We start from the raw sequence: 15,023 nt of genomic DNA on the forward strand, positions 1-15,023 counted from the left end.
GATTTTGCCGCGAAACCGGAGCAAGCGTCAACGAACACACCGCGAGAGTGTTTCTGTGTTTTTAACGGTTTCATATATATTTAATTTATTAGTTTGTGTTTGTTAACGGTGCCGGGATGTTCTGTGAGAAAGCCGTGGAGTTAATCCGGGAGCTACACCGGATGAGCGACGGACAACTGCCCGCTTTTAACGTGAGTTTTCCCGGTAAAGCTCCGGTGTTTACTGTCGTTCACTAACGGCGAAGTCCTTCTAAAGAAGTCACGGTTTAACGTTTTCTACCTGATCAGAGAACAAAGTGACTTCTTAGACGCATTTCTAATATAATTTAAGAACATTTAAGAACTCTGTCACAGTTCGGCTTAAACACAAAACAACAACAATAACAGTTTTTATTGTGGATAAACTTCAATTAACATGAATGTGATGGTGCTGAACATGACTTCAGTCTCAATACATCAATAAATGCAGAAATAAATCAATAGTAAATAAATGCACGAATACATGTATAAATATATAAACAGTTGAATAAATAATGCTGAGTAATGTATAAATAAATACAGGAATTAATAAATACTGAAATAAATAAATCCATAAATGAATGAATAAATAAATGCTGAAATAAACAAACAGATTAATAAATGCGTGAATACATTTATAAATAAATACAGGAATTAATGCTGAAATAAATAAATAAAAATGAATAAATAAATGCAGAAATAAATACAGGAATTAATAAATGCCGAACTAAATGAATCCATAAACACATGTAAAAATAAATAAATAAAAATGAATTAATAAATACAGAACGAAATAAATGCTGAAATAAATTAATAATAAATAAATGCATGAATAAACTTATAAATAAATACCGTAGTTAACATGCAGAATTAAATAGGCAGAAGACACAGATGCTGAAATAAATGAATCCATAAATACACACAGAAATGGATTAAATGAAGGTGAACAAAAATTTAGAAATCAATGTAAAGCATTTATTTATCTTTTATTTATTCATTTAAGCATTTATATGTCATATATATTTAACGTGAGAGCAGAATAATCCAACGGTTGGTAATGTTACGGTAAAAGCGTCAGGTGGTGATCCAGGTCATGACATGAACAGTAATAATGTGAACTGTTATAAATCTGCTTTATGAAGTTTTATGTTGTTCTCAGGAGGACGGGCTCCGGCAGGTTCTGCAGGAGATGGAAGCTCTTTATGAACAGAACCAGACTGACGTGTGAGTATGTTACACATTTAATATCATTAATGTTAACGTTGTGTTGTAGAGAGGCGTTTGACTCACTCACTCATCTTCAGCCTCTTATCCGGGGTCGGGTCGCGGGGGCAGCAGCTTTATCAGGGGACCCCAAACTTCCCTTTCCCGGGCCACATTAACCAGCTCTAACTGGGGGATCCTGAGGCGTTCCCAGGCCAGTGTGGAGATCTAATCTCTCCACCTGGTCCTGGGTCTTCCCCGAGGCCTCCTCCCAGCTGGACGTGCCTGGAACACCTCCCTAGGGAGGCACCCAGGGTTCATCCTTACCAGATGATCCTGAACCACCTCAACTGGCTCCTTTCAACGCAAAGGAGCAGCGGCTCTACTCCGAGTTCCTCACGGATGCTGAACTTCTCCCCCTCTCTCTAAGGGAGACTCCAGACCCCCTCCTGAGGAAACACATTTCGGCCGCTTGTACCCGCGACCTGGTTCTTTGGGTCCTGACCCAGCTTTCATGACCACAGGTGAGGGTAGGAACCAAGATTGACCGGTAGATCCAGAGCTTTGTCTTCCTCAGCTCTCTTTTGGTCACAACGGTGCGGTAGAGCGACTGCAGCTCCGCCCCCGCTGCTCCGATTCTCCGGCCAAACTCACGCTCCATCGTCCCCTCACTCGTGAACAAGATCCCGAGGTCCTTGAACTCCTTCACTTGGGGTCAGGACTCATTCCCTACCTGGAGTAACAATCCACCGGTTTCCTGCTGAGAGCCACGGCCTCAGATTTAGAGGTGCTGAACCTCGATCCAGTAATTGCTGAAGGTCACTGACCGACGACACCATCAGGACCACATCATCTGCAGCCCCTCCCCACCACGACTACACCTCCATATCCTGTCCGTGAACATCACAAACAGGATTGGTGACGGAGGCCGACCCCCACCGGGAACGACCCCGACTCACTGCCTAGGATCCGGACACAGCTCTCACTTTGAGGGTTCAGAGATCTGGCGCCCCCTCAGGTCGCCGACAGGATGAACCCGGGGGGCTGAGTGGTGTGAGATCCCTGTAATCCACACACACCCTCTGGTCCCCCTTTGACTTAGTGCCTTTAAATGTAGTTTAAGTTCCAGACACACTGATTTTAATGGTGTTTGTGATTATTTAAATCTGATTATTGTGTAAATTGTAGATTTGTCGTCTCACATTTTAATCCTGTGAAGCTTTTATGTCATGTATTAAAAAGTAAAGATAATTTTACAGATGATTTTAATATTTCTGATAATAATAATTGCTAATAACTGTATTTATATATGTTTTTACTGTTTCAGTAACGAGGCGAAGGCCGACGGTCGCGGTGAACTGATTCCCTCCATCAAACTGCGTCACTGCTGCCTCCTGAGGAACCAGCGCTGCCTCACCGCCTACCTGTAAACACACACACACACACACACACACACACACACACACACACACACACACACACACACACACACACACACACACACACACACACACACACACACACACACACACACACACACACACACGTCCATCGGTGTGTATTAAAGACGTTTTCTTCCCGTCAGCTACGACCGCCTGCTGAGGATCAGAGCGCTGCGGTGGGAGTACGGCAGCGTGCTGCCCGCTAACGTCCGCTTCCACATGTGTGCGGAGGAGGTGAGTGTGACATGACTTCCTGTTTAACAGCTCAAAGCAGAACAGGTACTGATAACACTGATCACTTAGACCGTGCGTGTGTGTGTGTGTGTGTGTGTGTGTGTGTGTGTGTGGTTACAGGTGCAGTGGTTCAGTCAGTATAAGAAGTCTCTGGCCTCCTTCATGCGGTCTCTGGGGGGGGATGAGGGTCTGGACATCACTCAGGACATGAAGCCCCCGAAGAGTCTTTACATTGAGGTGAGAGCGTCTCCTCACGTCGTAGCTCCTCCCACCTGCGAGCGGAGGTGGCGAGGAAGAGACACGAGGAGCAGAGGTGGCGTTGCTGCGTTCGCTGCCGCCTTTTTTAAGCTCAATAAATGTTCCTTTTTAATTTTAAAGTGAGACTCGTAACATAAATATAGATTTATAATATGTAAACGTCTACCTGGAGCTGCTGTGATGACGTCATCGCTGACATCATCAGGTGTTTTGCAGGTGAGGTGTTTGAAGGACCACGGCGAGTTCGAGATCGACGACGGAACGGTGATCCTGCTGAAGAAGAACAGTCAGGTGCACTAACACGACACAACATCACGTATATTTCTGCTGTTTTATACCACGTTATTAACGCTGTACTGTTTATTATTTATTTCTACATCAGTACAAACTTTATTTCATCATGATTCATACACACAGGAAGTGGTCATTTTAAACGTCCCTCTGTCCGTCCGCAGCACTTCCTGCCGCGGTGGAAATGCGAGCAGCTGATTCGTCAGGGCGTCCTGGAGCACGTCATGTCCTGAGCCGAGAGGACGGAGCGCTCCCATTGGCTGAGGGCGTCGGAGGGTTCGTCCAATCGCTGATTCCTGAATCACATCGTCCCCTGAGTTACTGTGTAATTAAATTCTGATGTAAAAAATAAAACATTTCTTTCTCAAAGGGAACTTTTCTCTGAACGTTGAACGTAAATAAGGTGAAAGTGCAAAACGCTTCACTTAGAAATGAGGAATTAAACTCTTTTAAAGGTAAATTATTATTATGACCATTTATACGACAGTAAAGTCCCGTAGTGTCAAGAAAAACCTGAAAAATGTCCCGGAAAAGTGAGAACTGGGTCCATTTATGTTAAAAACAGGAATAATAAATAATAAATGTACTGATTTTCCCTGAACGCAGCACAGGATCAAATGTTTCACAGAGTAAATCCAGATTAATTCAGTTTAGAGTGAAACAAACATTTAAAGAACCTGCAGTTAGTTCTGACTTTTTCCTGAAATGTATTAAGTTACTGAAAACAAATGTTTTTATTGTAATTAGGGTTCGTTTGGGTGCTTTTAGTGTTTTCAAGGTTTGAAAAGTGCCTGAAAACATTTCCACATTTCTTTCACAAACCGCTTTAGAGCAGAAATACAATATTTGGAGTCTGGAATGAAATAATCATTTTCAGTTTGTATGTATTTATTTTTAACCACAACTGTAAAGTGCTGGAAAAGCGTGAAAATGGACCTTAAAAGTGCCTGAATTTGACTGGAAAAGGTGCACGAAGCCTGAATTAGTCACAATTTGTTGGATTTTAACAAAAAAAAAAGTTTTAATCTAATCTGGATACTTTTGGATTACTTCAAAATCAAACACTGAACGTATTTCACCTTTAAACGGTATATACACACTCTCGCTGCTCCTTTGCGTTGAAAGGAGCCAGTTGAGGTGGTTCAGGATCATCTGGTAAGGATGAACCCTGGGCGCCTCCCTAGGGAGGTGTTCCAGGCACGTCCAGCTGGGAGGAGGCCTCGGGGAAGACCCAGGACCAGGTGGAGAGATTAGATCTCCACACTGGCCTGGGAACGCCTCAGGATCCCCCAGTTAGAGCTGGTTAATGTGGCCCGGGAAAGGGAAGTTTGGGGTCCCCTGCTAAAGCTGCTGCCCCCGAGACCCGACCCCGGATAAGAGGCTGAAGATGAGATGAGATGAGATGAATATTTTAAAGGTGAAATAAAAAATGTGATCAAGAAATCCTTGACAATGTCAATGATTGCAGCACGGTTGACCTTTAACCTTTAAGGTTGGCGTTAAATCCTCCGCCGCTCTTTAGGGCGGGTTCTATGTAGTCAGATTTCACAGTTGTGCTGACAATAAAAGTTTAAATTGAAGTAATCCGATTACATGTACTTAGTTACGACCCGACCCTCGAGACTGAAAAAAAATCTGTTTAAAATGACTGAGATCACAAATGCTGTGATAAAAACAGATAATTTAATGTAGTTGACATGTTACAGTTACATACATGAACGTGTGTGTGTGTCTGACTCGTTGACAGACACACACACACACACAGGATTTGGTTTGTTGTACCTGAACAGGAAGGATGTGCGGAGGAGCAGGAAGTCTCGGAAAATACGGAATACAGAAAAAGTGTCCACGTGTCCCTGAAGACACTCACGTCACCAAAATAAAAGCCTCACTTTGACATTAATAACAATAAAAACATATAAAACATTAACGTAACATAACATAATACCCTCATGGCTGATATACTTCAGAGTGTGTGTGTGTGTGTGTGTGTGTGTGTGTGTGGTCAGACTGGTTTTCCTTCGTCTTCCCAAAGGAAACAAAAGTCCAGTTTCTGTAAAGCAGCTTCAGGGAGGAGGACACACACACACACACACACACCTGATGAATAGACGTCGTTACAGGTGAGGCTGCTGATGACTCACGCATGGAAGGCCATGCCCACACACACACAGACACAGACACACACACACACACACACACACACACACACACCTCGTCTCACCTGGTTACTGGCCGTTTACTTTACAGGTGAGATTCGTTCATCCTCAAGTCTCTAAATTCCTGTTTTGTTGTAAATGCAACACGATGGCAGTGACGTTTGTTTCACTCTGGAAACTACGGAGGCCATGGAGGCTCATACGCATGAAAGAAATACAAAATAGGAATTATAATTAATTTCTAATTGATTTAATTTAGTTAATTGTCATAGCAGCTTAAGAAAAGCACAGTTGTTTAATATTTAATAGATTGAAGTTTTATCTCAACACACATCCTGAACTTCATCCTCACTTATAAATAACACACAGTTATACTCTGCTCTGATTGGCTGATCAGGACATGAAGCGGTGGGATTATTAATCTAAGCTTTTACTTTGTTGAATACTTGATTCTGATTGGTCGATCACATCCTTCTACGGTCTGTTGTTTTCCGTTAATCCACAGGGAGAAGCCGGGTAGATTAAAAGTCAGCTGTGGCAAAACGAAACCTCAACTTTGCGTTATTCTTTCTATTAAACGCTTATTTTTCAGAGCACGCCGGCTGCAGTTAAAGCGCCCGACCACGGGGTTTTCCTGGCGTGTGTACCGCCGCTCAGGCCACATCTTCTCTGCGTAGGTCCCGCCCACCAGATTCAGCTCGACAGCAAACAAAAGTTTTTGATTCACATTTTACAAATGTATTTAAGTTGCATTTAAACGTTTTTCTGTTTGACGCCATAAATAAAATAAACTCCTTTGTCGTTTATCACGTCGGACTCAGCGCGAGGTTTGAATAATACAGAAGATACGGACCTTAAAGGTTGAATATGGAGAATGAGCAGAACTCCGTTATCTAGTGTCTCAAGATCGTCGTCGCAACAACCAAAAATAACTCCAGCAGTGGGGTTGCCAGGTTGGTCAGACCCGGCCCAGTAGCTCCAGGAGACCAGAGTCTGTTTGAGCCTGTTTGAACCCGTCCCCTCCAGAAAATCACAGCATAAAAACAAGGATTTGACTGACAGTTAGCGTTAGCCGCTAGCGTTAGCCGTTCCAGCTAAGTGCAGATGAAAGTGATGTTAGCATCCAGGAGAAGCGTAGCCATGTGGGCGTGCGTTTGAATGGCGTTCCTCTCCTTTCTCTCAGTCCATGGAGTGAATGCTCGGCCTATAGTGACTCTGGTTGTTGCCCGTCTCCGCTCACTCAGCTGCTGGGACAAATAACCATTTCACCCAGTGCCAGCCTACAGTAGCTGCACCCAACAACAGACAACCCTGGCAACCAGCAGCACCCTATTGTCAAACCCCCATTATCAAATATATTTTTAAATGGGAAAGCAATACTTTCGTTCTGTTCCCCTCCAAACGCCCCGTGGGTGGATTGCTTTTAAAATATAGCTTTTAATAAAGATTCTACGTATTCAACCTTTAACTGTCGTAGCTGTAAAGTGTTTTCAAACTCCCAGAGCTGAAAAACGACGTCTTAAAAAAATCACCCCCTTGTGCCGGGGACGTAGATCTACGCGCACCTGTTCAGATCACACACGTTTGGCTACGTGGATCCTCGGGTTATTCATATTCACGGACTCTTTTTGCCGCATTTATTAAACATAATATTAAAGACGGTTCTGTCGTAGCTTTTGTGGTTCTCACGGCAACATGATTTGATGATGAACCGAACGGGCAGATGAGGAACTTCACGCTCACTCTTTGCAGACGTGGCCGAGCGTAAACGTCCCGTCGCTCTCACCTGGAACGACTCAAACAGGTTTCTCATGCAGACTTTGCAGGTGTGTGTTTCCTGTCTCGGGCTCACACTGTCCCCCTGCTTCCAGTCTTTGTGCTAAGCTAAGCTCACCACACCCTGGACCTCTCCTCTGGCTGCTTCAGTGAAACTGCTCTCAGACCAGCTGCTGCAGCGTCACAGTTCTCCAAAGTCGGGTTTATTGTTTTTGGTTCAGCAGCTACGTGGCGAGCGACACCTGGACGACCTCTCGAAGCAGTTTGTTCAGAGCGTTGACTTTGTCCTCCAGCAGGTAGTTCTTCTTCTCTGCGTTTTTCTGCCGCTGCTCGGTGACCTGCAGCGCCTTCATCAGCTGGGAGTTCTCCACGTACAGATCCTTCAGCAGCGCGCTCGACTTCGTGTTCTTCGCCAGCTGCGGACGAGACGACAAAACACGTCACGCGGCTGGCAGGGCGCGGACAGAAGCACGTGGACCGGCGTGAAGACTCACCTGCTCTTTCAGCTGCTGGACTTTCTCCTGCAGAACCAACCGGACTCCCTTCAGTTTGGCCTCCAGCTCGTCCATCCTGTGCTGCAGGGCGGACAACGCCTTCTCGTACTGATCCTGAACGCAACACACGCACTCAGAAACGAGAATCTAGGATTCACGAGCCCCTGTGACCTTTGACCTCTGGCCGTTTACCTGCTTGATGCTGATCTGGGAGCCACTCTGCTGCGCCTGAAGCCTCAGCGCGTCCTCCAGCCGCTGACTCCTCCTCTGCTCCTCCAGCAGCCGCGCCTGCAGCAGCTCCACCTGCTCCCTGCAGCCGTCGCCCGCCCGCTGCTGCAGCTCGTGCAGCCGCCTCACGTGCTGCGCCTGAACCAGGCTGAGCGCCGTGTCGGCCCGCACCGCCTGCACACACACAAGTTTTTAAAAAATAAAACCCCTGATTTCAGAGCGTCGTGTCGGATCGTTCTGTTTATCGGCTGGAGTCCGGACCTGAGCCTGAGCCTGCGTCCGCTCCGTCTCCAGCTCGTTCAGTTTGCTCTTCAGGCTCTGCTGCTCCAGAGTCAGTTTGTGGAGATCCAGACCTTGGACCTGCAGCTCCGACAGCTGAAAAAACATCAAGCTTCTGTCACTTTGGATCATATTTAGACGCAGAGTTTAAAGACGGTTTAACAGCTGGTGTCTGGTACCTGGTGATGGAGCTCCTGGTTCTGGACTCTCAGTTTGTGGGTCTCCTCCTGCAGAGTGACGGAGGTCTGCTGCTCCTGCTCCTCCACAGACTGACCGAGCTCCTCTTTCTCCATCATCAGCTTCCTGACGCTGCTCTCCAACTCGTCCACCTGACAGAAACAACACGAGACAGGAAGCTGTGAATAAAACTGCTGAGGACATTTTAAAGTGTGGGAGGACGTCTTCACACATGTCACACGCTGAGTATTAATTATGAGTTTAAGACTTTTCAGAATTAAAACTATCGATAAAAAAACTTCCTGGGGTTAGTTTTATGATGACCTTGCTCTGAGCGTCCTGCAGCTTCCTCTGCAGCTCCGTCACCTCCTGGACGTGGCCCAGTTTGCCCTGACTGACGGCGTGGAGCTGAGAGCGAAGCAGCTCGGCCTCCGCTTCCACCGAGAGCACCGACTGCTGCAGCTTCTCCACCTGACAGAGACAAACGTCACACTCAACGGTGAGAACACTGAGCACGTTCTGAGGTGGATGTTATTTCGGTGGTTTCATGTTTTCCCGTCTGAGTTGTGACCTTATGGTTCCGGTCATCAGCTTCCCTCAGCAGTTTGGCCTTGTCCTCCTCCAACCACTGCAGCTTCAGCGTCACAGCGCTGAGCTCCGTCTCCAGCTCCGACAGCCGAGCCAGCTGAGAAATGAAGATGCGTTTAATGAAATCTGTACATATTTACATGCAAACATCCTTGTGACGTGCGTGTGACGTTGTCGTTTCAGTTTTTTTAAGTTAAGTAACCCTGTCAGGTGAGTCAGAGCGATGAAAGCACCTTCTCTTTGTAGGAGCTGAGTTCTCTCTCCAGCAGCTGTCTCTCCTGCGTCCAGGCCGCCTGCTGCTGCAGCTTCTCTCGCTCCTGCTGCAGCGCCGCACCCTGCAGCCGCCGCACCTGAAAACACGACCACAGTCAACTCAGAGATCCTTGTTGGAACAACACGCCAGGGCTGTACGTTATCCTCTAAATTTGATATCACGGTATAATCTGAAGCACAGCCGGTAACAGCCTTATATCGCAGTACACTACAGTACACTACAGCCAGGAATTACTTGTATACATTGGCTTCTACTCAAAGACCAAGTGAATATTCCCTCATGGACCGAATCTGCACCCATTGTGTGATTACGTCAGAGCTGCTCTGCCGGTTACACCGTAGAGTCAAAATCTATACCGTAGCGCAAACTTCTAGGGTTGTATGGTATACGACTATACCACGCAACCCTAACACACGGCATGAAATATTTAAAAAGAGCAGAGTCACAGAAACAAGCAATAAATAATAATAAATTGTTGGTTACCATAGTTCCCTTCTCCTCCTGCTCCTTGGAGACGGTCGCCAGGCGCTCCTGCAGCATCCGGACCGACTCCTGGTCCCCACGGAGACGGGCGCTCAGCTCAGCGTTGTCGTTGCTGAGCTGCAGGTTCCTGCCGCTCAGATCCAGAACCTCCTCACGACATCTGGAGTTCTGCAGAAGAAGAAGAAGAAGAGTTGAACAGTTTTGTCTTCCCCGCAGAGGTCAGAGGTTCACTGTGAATCAGTTTCTCACCTCTTTGCGCAGCCGCTCTTCTTCTTCTCTGCTCCTCTCGTGTTCTCTCTCCATCTCCTCCAGTTTCCTCCTGACAGGAGAAGAAGAAGCAGGTTTGTTTTTATGCAGATGACACTCAGATTTATGTTCCCATCCTGCCGGGAGATCCTCCTCTTCTCCTCGAGCTTAACTACAGTTTATCATTGATCATCGGTTAAAGAAAAACGGAGCCTTGACGCAGAACGATTATCCAATGAAATCTGAGAACTTTTATGGTTCCTGGTTAAAAAAAATTCACGTCCACACGAAACCGCAAAATCTGCCTTAGTCAGCTGATCACGTCTAGAGTCCTCCACACGTCTCCATGGATACAACTATTTTACCGTCGCACACTGTGACGTCGAACAATGTCGACAAGAAATTGCATTTTTCCGCAGTTTTACTGTCCGCACATGACTACTGAAATTGGACTTCTCGTAAAAGTTCATCCTGGAAACTCTGGTTTCAGGAGCAACAACTACGATTACGTGTGGATGAAAGGCCTAACCGTGCAGAGAAACACACGGTTTCAAAATTAGCAGCGTTCGTGTGGACGGCCCCAGTGTCCCCTTTGACTCATTACTTGTCTTACAAGTCGACTGATCAGAAGAAAAAGAAACCTGCACATTAAACCCATTATTATGTGTTTTTTCACCTCTTCTTGGCGACGTCGTCCTCCAGCTTCTGGACTTCCTGTTGCAGGACGCTCAGTCGCTCCTGAAGAGCGCCGTTCTCTGATCGAACCTCCTCCAGCTGAATCCTGCAGCCGACAAACAACAAGAGTCAGAAATAAAGACGACAAACAATCGTCAGGGATAAAAATCACTCTGATTTAATGGTTGAACTCACTCTGAAGATTTTTAAAACGTTGATTCATAAAGTGATTTATTTGAGCGTCTAAAGATCTGCTGGTTGAAGGTTTCAGTCTGATTCAAACAAAGTGCTCGTCGGATCAAACGGCATCTGAAGCTGAAAGTAAACTTTTACGCAGATGACGCACAGATTTATGTTTATGTTTAAGATCCTCAACAGCTCCTCAAACTTAATGTTCATCACTGATCGTTGGTTGGATCTGGACAGATATAAAAACAGAAATCACGATTATTTTGAATAATTCAATAATAATGACTTGAATAAATGAATACGCTATTAAATGTAGGCATTAATTGATAGAACGTGACTTTTCTTTAACTTTGTATTAATTCACCTATTTATTCACTTCCCTATTTAACTTTCTCTTATTTATTTATATCGACTTTCAAATGTATTTGAGTTTATTTTTTATAAATTTTTATTTTATCTTGAAATGTATTTATATATTTTTCAGTCCTGCGTGATCTGATACTTGTGAAATATATTTAGTAAATAAGTAAAATCGTGCTCTTTCCTGCACAGACCTGTACAGCTCTTCCATTATAAAACACATATCAAACACACAGTTTAGCATGTTTTCATATTTGTACTGTACATTTTTCTATTCTTTGTTTCTTAACCATTTCCTGAACTTGCTTTTATCTGTATTTGTTGACCTGATTCTTTGACTTCACTGTACATTTTATACAGTGTATATTTTCTAGTTGTTACACGTCACACAGCAGTTTATTTGAAGCAAACTGAGGCTTTAATTTTGTGATTTTTTTAACAGAACAATCATCTTAAACAAAAATTGTACTTAAATGAAAACAAGATGCTTCAAAGCAGAATTTAAACATTTAAGGTTAAAATTCAAACACACAAAGAGAAGGTGATGACGGACGAGATGACACAGACACGAGTTATTCACAGTGATGAACAGTCGTCATGCGTTTGTCATTCGGTTAGCGATGAGGTGAAGAGTTAAAGCATTCCAGACAGTCGGCCGCGGTGCATTGTGGGCGACGGGCTGATCAGCGTCTCACAGTTTCTACCTGTGGAAAAGCGCCATGATCGATGCAATTAGTCATTCAAATACTCAGAAGAGAGTTAGTGATCATTCGGACCGGGCGTCGGATCTCTTGTGAGTCGCTCTCATGCTCCACAAACCTGTGTGGACTGGCCGGGTCCATCACCTCCTCCAGGGCCAGGACCAGCTTCTCCAGCTCCATCAGCTGCTGCATCATCCTTCTCTTCTCCTGCTCAAAGTCCTGCTCCGCCGTCCTCAGCTGGTCCTGGGAGTCCTGCAGGGCCCGCTGCAGCTGGAGGGCCTGTCGTCTGGTCGCGTCCAGGTCTCCGTGCCTCGCTTCCAGCTGCTTGGTCAGATCACTGTGATGCTTCTCGGAGGCAGCTTTGGATTTACGTAAGAGATCAGCGCCGTCCGCAACTTTCGCACGGAGCCGATCCACCTCCCTGGTTTTGGAGTTCAGCTGCCTCCGGAGGTCCGGGACCAGGTCTGCGGTCCCGTTGAGTTGTGTGCTGAGCTCTCTCAGATGGTCTCTGAGCGTGGAGATCTCCTCCTCCATTTCTACGATCTGGTTGGAGAGCTGGTCGGCCAGCCGGGTGTAGCTCCCGTTCTCCTGGCTCAGACGACAGACCTCCTCCTTCTCCTCGTTCAGACTGGAGCGGAGCTGCGACGTCCTGGTCTGCTCCTGCTTCAGAGCCTCCTGCAGACCCTCCTCAGTGCTCCTCTTCCTCTCCAACTCCTCAGAGATGCCATCCAGCTCCAGCTGCAGGTTGTCCACAGCCATGGCCTGGTCCTTCAGGTCCTGGATCAGTCTGGCGCGGTCTGTCTTCAACGAGTCCAGCTCAGCGGTGAGTCTGGAGAGACACTCAGCTCTGCTCCTCATGGCCTCCTGTTGAGTCTCCAGCTCCGACCTCAGGGCGTTCACAGTCTGCTCTCTGGCTCGGAGCTGCGCCTGCTGCTGCATGAAAGCGTTGGAGAGGCGGCTGCAATTATCAGCCACCACCTCGCGGTCCTGCAGGATGCTGTCGGACGCAGCCCGGAGGTTTCCCAGCTCCTCTTTCAGCTGAGCCACCTGAACCCGGAGCTGCTCCTCCGTGGTCCTCACCTCCTGCAGCTCCTCCTCCACGCAGCTCTTCTCCGAGGCCAGACATTTGTTCACAACCTCATGAGACTCCAGGAAGGCGATGCTCTCCTCCAGCTGAGTGCAGGCCTCCTCCAGTCTGGCTTCCAGCTCAGAACAGCGCCCACGAGAAGCTTCAAGATCCTCCTCTAACTGACCACAGCGCCCTCTCAGCTCCTCCAAACTGGCCTCTGATTGGCTGATCTGCTGCTGAGAGTTCTGTACGACCTCCTGTAAACTGGAGACCTGCTCCTCTAGCCTGTTCTTCTCCGAGGAGAACTGGCTGCAGATGCTGACCTGCTCCTCCCCGGCTCTCTCTTCACCCCGCAGCTTCTCCTGCTCCGACTGAGCGAGCCGGTTCTCCCAGAATCCTCTCTGATCCTGCAGCCGCTGGCGCTCCCGGTGGAGCTGGTGGAGGACACGGCGCTGACCCTCAGCGTGCTGTAGCTTCATCTGAGAGAGCTGCTGCTCTGCTTCCTCCCTGCTTACAGTGTTTTATTACACAGCGAGATGTAACTAGTTACTCTGTGTTGATGAATAAACACACCTGGTGTTGAAGAGACTTCCTGTTATCTACCTACGTACGTTTCTATTGGATGTTCAAGATGTTTCTCATATTTCAGAATGAATCTTTAAGCTGCAACAATACTTTTTATATTAAACAATAATGTGTGCCCCTCCCTGTGCATGCTGGGTAATCTGCACATTAACAGCAGGTATAGACACTGTGGCATCTGGAGTCACCACCCACCTGACCAGCATCACCTCCTGGTCCATCTTCAGCTTCAGCTCGGCCTCCAGCTGCTCCTTCTCAGCGCTCAGTCTCTGGACCAGGTTACCGATCTCTCTGGCAAAGTTCTGCTCCAGCTCTGCGCGCTCCCGCTGCATCCTGGGAAATCACGCTCAAGTTCAAATGCTGCGTCCGTCCAAAGCTTTTATCCGAATTTCAAAGTGAGCACAGATGACAGATATGTGCCTGTCTGCTCTCCTCCTGTACATCGTCTCTTCCTCACCTGCGCTCCTGCTCGTGGCTCCACCCTCCTCCTCCTCCATGTTGCATCTGCATTTGCAGTTTGTCCAGAGTCTCCTTCAGCTGCTTCGCCCGCTGCTCCGCCTGAGCTTTCTGCTCCTCCAGCTCACTGATCTCCATCTGACAGACAAATCAAACACAGAGAAGTGTTTTTTCGACCGCAGGATGAGGAACCTTTGACTGCGTCTTACTTACTCCCCAACCTGATCGCAGGTTCAGAGTGAGTCAATGGAGTGACGCAACCTTTTAAAACGATATTTATCCAGGAGTAAAGACTCACTGAGATTAAATATCACATTTTTTGAGTGCCCTTCTAAGACAAGCGGCAGCAGAAATAACACGGTTACAGACATAAAACAATTTAAAATGGAGCCAAAGAACACATTTCAGACTTCTTTAAGTTTTAAAAAGCATCTACAGACAGATTTTCTGGCCTCCAAGTCATTTAGAGTCGCTTTAAATGCATCCAATGATACGAGCTCCTGAAGATTCAGGCAATTTTTTAACTAATTTAAATCTGAGGGAGCCGCAAATTTAAATAAACCTTTTCCCCCAGTTTAAGTGAAATTCCGGCGCAAAATCATCCCATGGTCTTTTTTGGCACTTACATTTATCAAATAAACCATTGAGACAGTTTTTTTCAACTGAACTATTAATGGAGAAATCTGGGAGAGTAGCTAACAGCAGGACGTGGCTAACAGTGATTAGCTCGGGGCAGTACGGTGAAGGCATTCAAAGGTCTTTTTTAACCACTAATGCTGCTGAAAATAACAGCAAACCTCTGCAGCAGCAGGAGAAGAGTCCCTACACACAAAACAAAGCAG

The 15,023-nt window shown here is 46.5% G+C and overlaps 2 protein-coding genes across 4 annotated transcripts in view; one reads left to right on the forward strand and one right to left on the reverse strand.

Annotated features, from left to right (window-relative positions):
* Positions 1-65: 65 nt before the first annotated feature.
* gins1 (GINS complex subunit 1 (Psf1 homolog)) lies at positions 66-3,692 on the forward strand (the record flags this gene model as incomplete). 3 transcript variants are annotated; one of them, XM_083922868.1, is made up of 7 exons in its annotated part: positions 66-191; positions 1,177-1,241; positions 2,548-2,646; positions 2,806-2,896; positions 3,017-3,133; positions 3,371-3,445; positions 3,610-3,692. In XM_083922868.1, the coding sequence occupies 7 exons, from the start codon at positions 117-119 to the stop codon at positions 3,676-3,678; spliced, it is 591 nt and encodes a 196-aa protein (XP_083778994.1). In that variant the 3' UTR covers positions 3,679-3,692. The 3 variants fall into 3 exon arrangements, with proteins under 3 accessions (XP_083778994.1, XP_083778995.1, XP_083778996.1); XM_083922869.1 differs by lacking the exon at positions 3,017-3,133; XM_083922870.1 differs by lacking the exons at positions 1,177-1,241; positions 2,548-2,646; positions 2,806-2,896 and having other exon boundaries at positions 117-191.
* Positions 3,693-5,563: 1,871 nt separating this feature from the next.
* Positions 5,564-15,023, reverse strand: part of ninl (ninein-like) — a 35,964-nt gene continuing 26,504 nt past the window's right edge. The window contains exons 18-31 of the mRNA XM_083922859.1: positions 14,183-14,319; positions 13,921-14,058; positions 12,193-13,650; positions 10,826-10,930; positions 10,153-10,222; positions 9,904-10,071; positions 9,380-9,496; positions 9,130-9,243; positions 8,883-9,029; positions 8,561-8,710; positions 8,364-8,477; positions 8,067-8,276; positions 7,875-7,988; positions 5,564-7,796 (exon numbers count right to left, since the gene is read on the reverse strand). Of these exons, the coding sequence (XP_083778985.1) occupies positions 7,605-7,796; positions 7,875-7,988; positions 8,067-8,276; positions 8,364-8,477; positions 8,561-8,710; positions 8,883-9,029; positions 9,130-9,243; positions 9,380-9,496; positions 9,904-10,071; positions 10,153-10,222; positions 10,826-10,930; positions 12,193-13,650; positions 13,921-14,058; positions 14,183-14,319 (3,234 nt within the window). The 3' untranslated portion in view covers positions 5,564-7,604. The remainder of the gene's footprint in view (positions 7,797-7,874; positions 7,989-8,066; positions 8,277-8,363; positions 8,478-8,560; positions 8,711-8,882; positions 9,030-9,129; positions 9,244-9,379; positions 9,497-9,903; positions 10,072-10,152; positions 10,223-10,825; positions 10,931-12,192; positions 13,651-13,920; positions 14,059-14,182; positions 14,320-15,023) is intronic.

Source organism: Echiichthys vipera (assembly GCF_963691815.1).
Source record: "Echiichthys vipera genome assembly, chromosome: 11".
In the NCBI taxonomy this organism is placed as follows: domain Eukaryota; kingdom Metazoa; phylum Chordata; class Actinopteri; order Perciformes; family Trachinidae; genus Echiichthys; species Echiichthys vipera.